Raw genomic sequence first — 13,682 nt, 5'->3', positions numbered from 1 at the left:
GCACGCGTGGCCTCGCCGGGCTCTCCTCCTGTCGCTTTGCGCCGGGCGGGCTAGCTGTCTGTCGAGCGTCTTCCTCCGTCCTGAGCCGGCGCCGCTCCTCGGCTTCCAGTCGCCCCTCGGCTTCCAGTCGCTGCCCTCCGGCGCCATGGTGCTCGACCTGGACCTCTTCCGCGCCGACAAAGGCGGAGACCCTGAGCTGGTGCGGGAGACGCAGCGGAAGCGCTTCAAGGACCCGGCGCTGGTGGACGCGCTGGTGGCCGCCGACGGGGCCTGGCGGAGATGTACGTGGGGCTATGGGTGGATGGGGGTGTCAGTGGGTGAGGTGTCGGATAAGGCTTTAGGGGTGTCGTTAGGAAAGAGGCAGAAGAGAAAGAGCGACGCCTCAGCCTTTGCGACCCCGACACGTGTCTCCCCATCCTCATGTTTCTTCCTTGAACCTCTTTCACGCTACCTCTGTGAGGAGCCGCGTTTGAACTCCTCGCCTCGGTGGCGTCCGGCGTGGGATGAGGGGTGAGGCCCGTGAGAAGAAAGGGGCTCCTCACGGCCGTCTCTTCCCTCCCCGCCGTCGTGTGAATGGGCACACAGACCTCTCTTTCTCTCTCACTCCCCCCCCCCCCAGCCATGAGGTCCAACGGGGAGGGATGACCCTGCGGCCAGTCTTTGCTTCTGCTGCTTTATTTCTAGGCCCCGGTCGAAGGGGAAGGTTTGGAGTGGCTCTTTTGAAACATCGGGGGAGTCATCCCTTCAGAGGGCTTCAGGGCGCTCCCATCTGTCTTCCCCACCCCTCCAAAAAGTGTAGGGTGTTGTTGTTTTAATTGTATTTCCCAATTAGGGTTTTCCTCTTCTCTTCGCCGTCCTCTCTGGTGTTTCACAGCTGCATTGCCCTTTAAATGGACGGGCTTGCGATTTGGCAGGACGCTGTTCAGGCATTGGTGCTGCCTAGTCTGATGCAATCCTGCTGTAACCAGCATCATAGAAAGTGACTCTGGCACGCTAGAGCTCATATCAGCCGCAGCACTGCTTCATTTTCTGTGGGCATGTTTCCTTGCCAGCGATTTTGATAACTTGTGTTAAATGCCCTTTACATTGTGCTTTACATTGTGACAAAGTGTTGGTAATATTGCCTGTGCTTTATTCCCTTTAACCAGAAAATGAGGGGCGGGGGGGGGGAGGAAATGTAATGGGCCTGTCACGTCAGGTGCCTGAGACCACTGCTACTCATTTAGAATCAGATGGAGGTTCACCATATAATCCTATGCCCCAAACCATCTCTCCTAGACTTCATTTTCAATATCTCCAGTATGCGGGTAGTGAAGAGTCTATGAAATGATATAGAATTCAAATTGTAATACAATAAAATACAAGATATAATAAATTAAAGAAGCCATCATTATAGAATTTAAAGTTATACAGCATCTAGCAGAGTGTGTTTAAGTTGCTGTAGAAATCATTAAGTGATTTCTAAGACCTTTAGCAGTTTTCAAGTAAAGCATTGCCATCAAGTACAGCGTTGCCTGCTGTCTGTATATTGAAATTTTGGAAGTAGGATGAGGAATATATCTTTGAAATATATATATCCAGCAACAATAACAACTAAAATAAAAATGAGATATTCAATTTATGCTAAACTTCATTTTACTGTACCATGCAAAAATCATAATGAGTGTTCAGAATCGGAAGCTGCTTCCTTTGGTAGTGGGAGTGTTCTGTATTTGCAGGCCTCTGAATTGCATCTTCTTGCTGAAATTAAATGAGAAAAAGCATATGCCATAATACTTTACAAACTACTATCCTTTCTCAGAGGTTGCCTGGGTATTGTAACTTTTGCGCAGTATCATGCATAATATAAGATAAAATCTCCAGTTTATCAGAATGACCGTATTTTAATCTGTGCTACACCCATAGTAGTAGCAGCAGCAGCAGCAGCAGCAGCCAGATAGTTCAATAGACTTATGATTTTGTGTAGAAACTTATCCTTTAAATGTAGACGCCTCTTAGAATTTTTTCAAATGTTTTCCTTCCAGGCAGATTCCGTGCAGACAATCTGAACAAACTGAAGAACCTTTGCAGCAAAACTATAGGCGAGAAAATGAAGGTGCGATTTATTGGAATCACAGCTTCTGATTGGTTACCAAAACCACTATGATGTATGCCATTTTGTTTTGTGATTAACTGTGCTAGAAAACATGTAGAGTTCAATCAGTGGCATGAAAAACGCCATTAGGGAAATAAAAGGATTGACAGATTGGGAGCTGTCCAGAAGAAAAGTGGTATGTCTGAGAGGATGATGATGAGGCAGCATGCTCAACTATACTATTAATTTTAATATTAAAGATAAAGGGACCCCTGATCATTAGGTCCAGTCATGACTGACTCTGGGGTTGCGGCGTTCATCTCGCTTTATTGGCCGAGGGAGCCGGCGTACAGCTTCCGGGTCATGTGGCCAGCATGACTTAAGCCGCTTCTGGCGAACCAGAGCAGCGCACAGAAACGACGTTTACCTTCCTGCTGGAGCGGTACCTATTTATCTACTTGCACTTTGACGTGCTTTCGAACTGCTAGGTTGGCAGGAGCTGGGACCAAGCAACGGGAGCTCACCCCGTTGCGGGGATTCGAACCGCCGACCTTCTGATCAGCAAGTCCTAGGCTCTGTGGTTTAACCCATAGTGCCACCCACGTCCCATTTTAATATTACGGAACACTAAAGCACAAATAAGTTGTCAAGCTGAATTGAGCCCACTGTCATCTTAGGATCACAGTCTGATTCCCTCCCACCAAGCAACGAGACAGAATCGCTTAGAACTGGGTGAGGGGAAAGTGAGTTTTATTTATTGGCTGGCCTTTCAAACTGCCTTTCATACACAGAATCTGAGGGGAGTGTACAAAATATATAAAAATACAATAAAATGACAAACCTATGGGCCCTCAGTAGCAGTTGTAAAATACAGATACCAAGACTTTAATCCTTGCAGCTAAATCCCTGAGAAAAGAATTGCATTTTAAGTAAAGAGTGGGATAACATTGCCTCTAATGAGAAGGAGTTCCACAAATGGGCATGTAATGACAGTGAGGGCCCACACGTGTTGGCAGGATCAGGAGACAGGCCTTCTCTTTTACTTATGAAGTGGATTTAGTATCTCCAAATTATTAATTTAACACTTCTGAAAGAGTACTTTTCCAGTTTTATTTCCAATTGATACTGTGTTGAAAAAATAAAGGGTGATACCAGATTTGTTTGTTTACTGCAGGGGTGGCTACCCTCTTCTGCCCAAAGGCTGCATTACCTTTTGACCATGCCTGCAAGGTCAGCATGGCCAAAGTAAAAGTGGGTGCGGCTAAAATGAACATGTGCACCATCATCCTTTCACAGTCATGCAGGACACACATACGCCACACACAGAGACCAATAACATCCACTGGAACTCTATTTCCTCCCCGCATCCTTTCCCCAGTTTTACTCCTCAAGCTTTCAGGGCTTTAGAATGGAAATGATGGCATCAGAGGGTGCCTCTGCACAAAGTCCTCAGCACTGCAATGAAGAGCAGATTGTAATATTCCACCTGTTTCAGAGCACTCTGGTGGTGGCAAAAATGGAATTGTGTATATGAAGAGGGGCTTCCTTGCACTGAGCCCTTAGTTCAGTCATGACTAAGTGGAACTTTGAAGGGGTCATTCTGTTCTCCTCAGCCACATTAGAGCACTCCAGGAATTGCTGAGAGAGAACATGGCAATGATATGTATGATGGATATTTTATAATCTTTACTAGGAAATGTAAACCAATGATCTAGGCAGGTCTGCATTTGTACAATATTTGTACAAATACAACCTGCATTTGTAGAATATTTTTGTTCTATCGCTTTTTTTATTTGCCAATTGATTGCTTTTTTTTGTATTTCTACATATATAGAAAAAAGAGCCAGTAGGAAATGATGACCACATACCAGAAAATGCACAAAATCTCGATGAACTTACAGCAGACATCTTAGCAGTAAGTTATTTTCAACTAGTTTCTTACTTGACCATTCACTGGTTTACAGTGTATTGTATCTGTGAAATATACTCTGGTGTTTGCTTTTCGCCTCACCCATGTCACTTGTGCAGCTTCAGATTGGGTGAGGAGCGTGTGTGAACAAGAAAATATGTTAATTGCATTCTGATTCTTTTGTTCCCTTGCGCTATATTAATTGTTCAGTTACCCACTGGTCTCTAATGTTGGAGCTGTGGTAATTCTCTCCCTGTGCAGGTTAGCTAGTGGTTTTTAAAGTGTGTTTTTTCACTTGAGCTGAAATACAATTTTGTGAGGAGAGGTGGATCTATAATTTGCCCCTCACTCTGCTAGTTCATCCTTTTCTCAAGGGCAAGAGAACTGTGAGGCTTGCCTGTTGTCCACCGCTCAGTCAAGCGGCTATGGATGCTGAGGTTTAGGAAGCTCCTCATCTCCCCTTCCTGCTGTAGAACAGAGGGAGTGGCATGGCCGGTTCAGCTCTGTGTGGACCATTTGGCTTGGCAGCATTGGAGCCAAACTATTCCCAGCATTTCTCCAAGTCTTGGAACTAAGGAAGGGATGGATTTGCTGCATAACTGCTGGGATGACCCCCACATGTCAACCTGTGAATAAAACTCGGGTCACTATACTTGCCAACAGTGATGGCTAATTTACCCTAGTATAGTGAGTGAAAATGTAGGAGCCTATGTTAGAGTAAGGACCAAGCTAAATAAGATGTCAGGAGATCTGCAGTCAGGTCTCCTGATGCATTTTTTTTCTCAAAGGAGTCTGTGGAAGGAATTTGATTGTGGAAACAATGCTAAAGGAAATTGTTTAACCATTTCCCTCTGCACCCTTTCCTAACTAAATTCTCGCTCTCCTCCCCAAAGCTCCTATTTGCCCCAAGATGGAAAGTATATAGGTTCCCTGTATGAGTATATGCACGTACAGCCAGGAGCTTTGAATCTGTAGGAAAAAACATAAAGAATTTTGGTTTTATTAATTGGCCTAGAAAAGTTTGTATTAATAGCTATATTGATGAATAACAAATTGTTTATTCAGGACAGTTGTTTGCAATTGTAGTTTAAAGAGAAGTATTGTGTCTTCCTTATTTGTCTAGGATTTGGCCCATTAAGGTTTTATTATGTTTCAGAATGTTTGTATAGACGATAATTACGTTGTAGTAAAGAAGTTTACAATAAAAAAATTGAGGATTTTTGGAACATATTTATTCCTTAACTTTGTTTCTGACTAATTGAGGACTGAATCTGTTGTGTATACTATACTTCTGCTTCCATATATAGCCAGACACATTTTGTTGAACTGTTAACCTGCTTTCAGTACAGTTGTTATGCTGGTGGTCCAGAGAAACCTAAAAATGTTTTTCTGGGTGCCTCAAATTTATTCTAAAATTACATTGGGAAGATTTTGGATTATATTCGACTGTCATGTGAAAAGCACTTAAAGTGTGAGCACTGAGCTAAAAACAATAAGTCCTCTTATGCTACTGAAAGAATTTATAGTGGGGTGACTTTGGGCCACCACTATCTCACAGTATAACCTATTTCATAGGGTTGTTTTGAGTATAAAATGGTGAAGGAGAAACATGTACACCACCTGGTGGTCCTTAGAGAAAAGCTGGATATAAGTGTAACAATATTTTTTTAAAAGGATGTGTGTTTACTATCGAGCAATAGATCATCACAGAGATTTCATACTTGCTATTGTCCCAGAAGCAGCTGCTTCTCTGGATATAGAATAAGCCAATGCAGAGATTCAGTAGGAAGCACAGCTTGCACTGTCTGTGCAGCTGTAGTAAAAAAAAGAATAAGAAGCTAAGCCTCCTGCCTTGCACAATCGTTTGTCCAGGCACCAGCTGCTGGGCATACATCTTCTGCCATTTTGATAACTCCACAAGTCACAGAATTTCTCCCTCACACTGCAGCCTTGCAGCTGCTACTACAGATACTATAAAAGCTGTATATCCGAGAGCAGTTAATTTACCATCTATTGTATGTTCCGCTCTACTATACTGTGATAGTGGATCTCTGCCCTAGAACTTGCTTCCTCATTTTATTCCTTTCAGCAACAAGCCAAAGTATTTTATACCTCTGGGTTTTTTTTATAGGGTTGTTGTTTTGGATTGTTGTTTTTCTGCTGATATTCGTTGGTTACGTTATTTTAATTATTGCTTTATTTTGTGTTTGACTAGTAAGCCACCCTGACAATAGGAATAAAATGTGTTGGTAGAGGAATTTAATAAGTAAACTATTTGCCATGCTTCTTGTTGCATTACTCATTTTGCCATAAAAGCAGAAAAATTGTGAAGAAGATAGGTAGAGGGCTTCGTATGCCAATTGGCACCTTTTGTTAGCAAGCACACTCTGAAGTGAGAAAGATCCTGTATATACTAATAGCAAACATGCTTTCTGAGTGTAGGTACTTATACAGCCAAAACAGCATTGTCCATGCACAAGAGAGAAGCATCAGCAGGCTTTGGAAAACACCAAGGTTTCCAGATGTCTCAAAAAGTGAGGGCAGGGCAGGACAGGATGTATGGGAAGGAACCCCAGAGCATCCCAGTGAGGACCAAGCTTGTTAGGTGGGCACAAAATGCTGACAGTTAGCAGGGTGGCAGTGGAATGGAGTATTTTGGAAAAAGGCATGGCTGGCTTGCTGTGGTCCTGAACAGAAGCCCTCCACCGTATGGTATTTTATTGCGGAGCCCAATCTTCTGTTATGATAATAAAAACTGAGCAGTAGCACAAAGCATTCTTGCACAGGATACTGTGCTGACATGAGTTTTGGATCAGAAACTTCATCAATCAACCATTGTCTTGTCCTTTGGCCCCTAATTTGTGCCACTCTAAGACTTACATGTCTGTAATGCATAATGCAAAGCTAGTCCTTGATGAGGCTTTCTATGTGTGAGCCAAAGATCTTATCTGAGGTTCTGCTGGTAGTAAACCAGGTATTGCCTTTTACCCTGAGTCCCATAGAACCAACATTGGTTCTTGGTGATGCTAGACCACCGGCTGAAATGTGAAACTGTAGTTGATAGAATTACGGTTTCCAAAAAATGAATGTGTCTATTTTCACAAGATATTATTCTTTTCTTATATTTCTTATATTAGGCCCACTTTTGTGTTTCAGGGTCTTCAAGTAAGCCAAATAAAGAAAGTTCGTCTTCTAATTGATGAAGCAATACTGAACTGTGATGAGGAGCGCTTGAAGCTGGAGGCAGAGCGGTTTGAAAACCTCAGAGAAATTGGAAACCTCCTTCATCCCTCTGTGCCAATCAGTAATGATGAGGTAGGAGCAAATTCCACACTTTTATATAAATGTGCATGAAAGACAGTGTGTGGTTTGGCTGTTACAGCCTTGTGCATCACTATTAAACTGTCCTGCTGGTAGGGTGGGGAGACAGCAAGCTGAAGGTATAAAGTCCTGAGGGTGTGAGACAGTACATCCTAGGTGAGGAGGTTGAGAAGTTTATGCAATTTGTATTCTAAAACAGTGTTCCCCATAGAAAAGAAAGTCACAAATGGAAAAAAAATCCCAAATAAGCACAAAACCCTGATCTTGTTTAGGAAATGTATGGGAAACAGACTTAGGCTGGAATTCAACATCATGGTATTACAAATGTCGCATCTGTGCAAGCATATCAACCTGCCAGGTGGAACAGTCTCCCCTCCCCCGTGTGCTATTTTGGTGGTTCTCCCGACACCCATCCACCCCCTGAGACAATTTCGGGGGGTGCAGGTCTCATGCAACAGGAAGGCCCGTTGTGCAAGTGAAAGTCCCTGCATTGGGCTTCCACTGGCAGGGCCCCTTAGGTGAATCCTACCCATGATGTGTGGCTTGGAACCAACCATTTGTCCAACAATACAATATTTTGTTTAATAATACTATTTAGTGAGTCTGATACAATACTGGGCTGGTTGGATTTTGCATTGGAATAATTGCCTAAGAGTGTTGCCATGGAGACGTCATACTCATTCCAGTTGTTGGCAAGTAGTAATTTTGAAAGCACTTAAGAGAGTTGCTGGGTGCTTCTGTGACAGCTCTGCAGGAGACTAAAAGACCATCAGATCTATTCCTTGCTTCCTCTGCATCTCAGCCCCTTCTCCAGGGCAGAGCAAACCCACACACCACCTTCTCTTCAGTCAGCCTATAGGATGCAGATGGCAGCATGCCACAAGTAGAGAGCAAATGCAGTGCAGGAAGCTTCTGGCAATTGTAAGTGCTACTGTGCAAGCAAATACCAGCCAGGATTGTGCATGTGAACACATACAATTAAATCATGGATGAGATAATCAGATAATTGGATTGATATTGTTTCTATTGGGATGTTCAAAGGCCTTTCTCCCTTTTTATCACATGGGTAGGATGCAGATAACAAAGTGGAGAGGCTATGGGGAGACTGCACAGTGAGGAAGAAGTATTCTCATGTGGACTTGGTTGTCATGGTGGATGGCTATGAGGGAGAAAAGGGAGCCATTGTTGCTGGAAGCAGAGGATACTTTCTAAAGGTGAGAACTTAACTTCTTAATCATTGCTATTTATAGGACTGGGAGAATTGGGATCCCAGAAGAAAACTTATTTATTTTGAAAATTGTACCTTGCTTTTCAAAGCCAAAACACCACCTTCACAAAGTGGTTTGCTTAATATCTAAGCTGTAGAAGACTGTCAGAATACAACGTTCCTGCCAGTGCCGTTTCAAAATGTGGGTTCTCGGGAGCAGAATATTCACTTACCTACTTTCTTCTTTGTTGTTCTATAGGGTGCCCTGGTTTTTCTAGAGCAAGCTCTCATCCAGTATGCCCTGCAGACGCTGCTTAGCAAAGGTTACACCCCTGTTTATACCCCTTTCTTCATGAGAAAAGAGGTGATGCAGGAAGTGGCCCAGCTAAGCCAGTTCGATGAAGAGCTCTACAAGGTAAGGTGGGAAGGGTAAAATTACTGTTTTAGTAGCAAACTCTATAAGCTTCTAGGAAAGTTTTGTGTTGCTTCCCTTAATGTGTAATCACATTGCCCCTGGAGCCATGTGGAATTTTTCAAATACTGCTGGTAAACTTTCAGTCAGATAATTGACTGTATTTCAATATTTGTCCTTCATTTCAAATTGCTGCACACTTCTTTAGGAAGCATTTCTACCATCAGCCACAGTCAGTGCTAATAATTTATGATAATGAAAAGGAATGTTGTGTTGATAGGTTAAAGGTTTTGTTAACATTGTTTCTAATCATCACAGGCATTGTGCCATGTCTTCCCCATTTTCTGATCCACAAGTACTTAACTGTTTGTCATTGGGGGTTAGAATGGTTAGTGATGTTTTCATATGAAAGGTAACTAATGTAGCTAAGTTGTAGCTAAGCAACAACTTAGAAAAGCAATCATAGAAGAAATTATATGATCCAGTGAACCAGTAATTTAGCTCACAAGGGCTTTCATTGGAATGGTCCACTGAAGCTTTGTCTATGTACATGACATCTTGCTGCACTGGTCTAACGGACTAACTTTTTCTACTTCTCAGGTACTTGGCAAAGGCAGTGAGAAGAGCGACGATAACACTATTGATGAGAAATACCTGATTGCTACATCTGAACAGCCAATTGCAGCATTGCACAGGGATGAATGGCTGAAGCCAGAGGACCTGCCCATCAAATACGCTGGGCTGTCTACCTGCTTCCGCCAGGAAGTTGGTTCACATGGCCGGGATACCAGAGGCATTTTCCGTGTGCACCAATTTGAAAAGGTATTGCAGTTGCAAAAGTTATTAATCCAGGGTTGTATTACTCATTTCACAAACGAGACAATTTCTGTTCACACAACAGAACTTCCCCTTCTTCTCCCTCCCCCAACCCCCGCTTCTCTCCAGATCAGATCTGAGGGTGGGGTGGGCACATGGGAAAGGAGAAGGGAGGAAAATTAACTGAACAGAAGTTGTTCCACTCACACAATGACTTTGCTTGAGTCAATCCCCAGATAGTGTGTGTTTTTCAGCGATGTGCTGTTGAAGAAGTTTGCATTGTTGAAATGTATTGGGCAATTGAAATGAAAGTGGTGTTCCTCTGTAACAGTTTATGGTAATTGAAAGTGTTGTTTATATTCAGTAGGAGACCGATAACTATTTTTCTCTGTCTCAGTAGTACTTAGAAGCTGGCTTTTGTTTGGTAACTGAATGTTGTGTTTGGTTGCATTAGGCTGTTGAGTTACATTCACCTCCATTTTATGATTGTGTTCAGAAGTTTTATTTCGTTGTTTTTTCTTGGTAAGGATATCTGTAGTAAAAATTGCAGGGTCCCCCCCCCTGACTTTTCATGCTGTCAAAAGCTTGGGAATATAAGCATTGTTCCCAAAGGAACTGATTTTAGGGGTTGATGTTAAGTCACAGAAGACACAGAACAGTATAATTATTATATTCTGGGATTCAAATTCCTCTTTGTGTCTATGAAGGATTGCTACTTTCTTTTGTTTTTTATTTCCTGCTCTGAAGTTTCTGCTTTTGACCCTTTCCAGATTGAGCAATTTGTCTACGCATCACCTCATGATAACAAGTCTTGGGAGATGTTTGATGAGATGATTGCAACCGCTGAAGAGTTCTATCAATCTCTGGGCATCCCTTACCATATTGTGAATATTGTCTCAGGTATGTATATACCCCCCGAATAATTTGCAGCCTAATCTATGTTTGGTTTCTCAAAGTTAAATCTTTCAGTGTTCAGTGTGGCCTGCACCCTAGAAAGTGTGCAAACAATTGCACCTGGCAGGCAGTAATCTCTGGTGGTTTGTATCAGGATTTATTTGCTTTAATTGTAAGACCTGTAGTATCTCAGCATGCAGCCATGTACTCATGTTTATTGCCCAGACTAGCACACATCCTAATTGAGGGAAATGACCATAGATCTCCTTGTTACTCTTGGTTTCATTCTGTATCTCCAAAACTATGAGAGGGGTGAGAAAGGCACATCTTTCAATTCCCATTATTAGAACACTGAATCAGTACCTAAATGCCACCTCATGTTGTTACAGGTTCCTTGAATCATGCTGCCAGTAAGAAGTTGGACTTGGAGGCATGGTTCCCAGGTTCAGGAGCTTTCCGTGAACTTGTTTCTTGTTCAAACTGCACTGACTACCAGGCACGTCGGCTGCGGATCCGTTATGGACAAACCAAGAAGATGATGGACAAAGTAGGCTGCTTTGTACATTTTACATATACAATTCTCCCAGTGCATCATTTACAATATACTGGTGTTCTAGTTAAATAATTATTTGGGTTCTTAAGAAGGTGCTGCTGTTTACCCATGTAGCCTTCAGGAAAACATCTGCCTTTTTGCTTTAGTCTGATAAGTTTTTTCTATTCGCCATCTGAGTTGATTGTCCCAATAGGTTGCAACTTTGAGTCCTTGCTAGGGAGACAAGTTGGCAGTAATGTTGATTCTGGAGATCTAGCAAAAGTTGGAAAGGCCCTGTTAATTTCCATAATTTCCCATAAAGATCCAGGTTTTCTGCCTGTCATTTTGTCTCACTACTTCTTCTGTGATGCTGCCATGGAAGTGACCAGTTTGAGAATGGTCCACTTGCCAGTTCAGAATTAACTGACTGCTACCAAGGAGCCCTAGGATTGCTTTCTTGAAAAAAGTAAAAACTTAATCCCTTAAAATTATGAAGAGTGTAGAAATGGAAACCTGAAGAATGAATAATCATTGGGCTTTCCTTTTCTTTTTTAGATTTTTTTTTAATTTGAAAGACAGAGGTTGTATCCAGTGAAGTCAAACAACCCCTAATAGTTACTTGGTGTTCAGATATTGGACATTAGTAAACAAACCAATATTCATACAAACACATTTAAAGGCAAAGCTCAGTTATTTTCATTCTCACAATTATCACAGAAAAGGAGGATGTTATCTAGTTCAACTAACAGTGCAATCTACCTTGCTGCTTCTAAAATGTTTAGATAAGGAAGTCTGTTGCAAAGTGATTGGTTAAGCTAAGCTAGAAAATGTTAGTTGTAGTGTTCCTAAATTGGAACAACTATTTATTAGATTGAAGGCTCTGCCTTTTCAGATGACTGAGTAACAGAATGACAGATTAGGTTTATTGGAATGGTTATTTTGGAGATGGTATTTATCCTCTTCAAAAATGTGTTTTCTTGCTGCTGCTTTTACTTGTTTTTACTTACTGAGAACATGAAATGTTCTGCCCTCAAAGGTGGAGTTTGTGCATATGCTCAATGCCACGATGTGTGCTACAACACGTGCTATATGTGCCATCCTTGAGAATTACCAGACAGAGGAAGGAATCATTGTACCAGAGAAATTAAGGGACTTCATGCCACCAGGTAATAAAAAGAAAATGCTTGTTGCCCTCCCCATAGCCATCCATAATTATGTATTTTATACCGTCTAATCGTCCTTGTTGTCTGAGCCTAATAACTCTTCTCAACTCATAAAACAATTGTGACAATTTCCTCCTGTCTAGAGTAAAGGGTTATATCTAAACAAAGAGAATTCATTACAGTTGCTATTTTTACTGACCCATAACATTTCAAAAGGAGCAGTATGTAAGAGGATGCAGGTGGGTCTCTCTGGTCCTTGGCTGGAAAAGGGTGGGCAAGCTCAGATGTGCTGTCCCTAACACTGTCTACTTTACTTTGTTCAAGGACATGGGGTAAATTAATCAAGGTGACTTGGTGTGTAAGATTGGTGTGATGTGTGAGAACAGAAGGGGGATTCTTGTTGATACTTCCTTTGTAGAAGTTTGGCCCTGGTGTGTTCACTCTGTTATCTTGCTCTGCCTTCTTCCTCCTTTTAGGCCTGAAAGAAATGATAAAATTTGTAAAACCTGCTCCTATTGATCAGGAACTTTCCAAGAAGCAGAAGAAACAGCATGAGGGAAGCAAAAAGAAATCGGCTGGTGGGGACTGTGCACTGGAAGGAAAGATGCAGAACATGGATGTGAACAGTCCCTAAAAGGGATCTACGTATGTGTTACTTTTTCTGAGATTGCACAGTTTAGTGCATAAAGCTGCAGGGGGTCCTGGATATGAATTCCTGCTTTGTCTCATCCCTCCTGTCACCATGGGCAAGTTACTTTTTTCCATCTCGGCTTCCACCCTCTGTAGCCTGGGAAGATGCTCCTTCCCATGCTGGCTCTGAGGATCCACTGGTGTTTGTTTTCACATTGAATGTGGAAAGCACTAGAGGTGCTGACCAGTTCCCCAGAAGTCTGTATGTCTTACATTATGTTAATTATCTACGGAAACAGTTTCTATTCAAACCCCTAGTTGCAAATCCAAGCAGAAGGAACAAACTGCTATATCATGTTTATTTGCTGAAAATCTCTGCTGAGCAGAAGCAACACTGGGATAAAGCAAAGATCAAAAGGGAAAATAAGTATAGGCATGTGGCGTTTTACTGTAAAGACAGTCTTTGCATAGTCATAGGATTTTACCTGATATGGTGGCACACAGTGAATAAAGCAAGCATTGAAAAAAATGATGCTTTTCTCAGTTGTATTTTATGACTTCTGTATTTCTTGGATTCCTTTAACAACATTACTTGTATCTGCTCGCATATGAAGCGGACTGTTTTACACTGATGTGTAAGCGGCCATAGTTTGCAGATATGAAATGCAGGTTAATAGAACCCAACTTTTTGTTTTGTGTTAGTACTGGCCTATTAGATGTATGC

At 42.1% G+C, this 13,682-nt stretch overlaps 1 protein-coding gene across 2 annotated transcripts; it reads left to right on the top strand.

Moving 5' to 3' along the window:
* SARS1 (seryl-tRNA synthetase 1) lies at nucleotides 1-13,503 on the top strand. Of its 2 annotated transcripts, none has more exons than XM_082227081.1 (11): nucleotides 1-285; nucleotides 2,029-2,095; nucleotides 3,909-3,989; nucleotides 7,140-7,298; nucleotides 8,375-8,518; nucleotides 8,771-8,926; nucleotides 9,524-9,745; nucleotides 10,510-10,639; nucleotides 11,023-11,180; nucleotides 12,202-12,331; nucleotides 12,805-13,503. In XM_082227081.1, the coding sequence occupies exons 1-11, from the start codon at nucleotides 146-148 to the stop codon at nucleotides 12,960-12,962; spliced, it is 1,545 nt and encodes a 514-aa protein (XP_082083207.1). In that variant the 5' UTR covers nucleotides 1-145; the 3' UTR covers nucleotides 12,963-13,503. The 2 variants fall into 2 exon arrangements, with proteins under 2 accessions (XP_082083207.1, XP_082083206.1); XM_082227080.1 differs by having other exon boundaries at nucleotides 2-281; nucleotides 2,025-2,095; nucleotides 12,805-13,502.
* Nucleotides 13,504-13,682: the final 179 nt, after the last annotated feature.

This window comes from Podarcis vaucheri (genome assembly GCF_965113315.1).
Source record: "Podarcis vaucheri genome assembly, chromosome: 6".
Classification (NCBI taxonomy): domain Eukaryota; kingdom Metazoa; phylum Chordata; class Lepidosauria; order Squamata; family Lacertidae; genus Podarcis; species Podarcis vaucheri.
The sequence above is the reverse complement of the archived record's forward strand: the minus strand, read 5'-3'. Positions and strand labels throughout refer to the sequence as shown.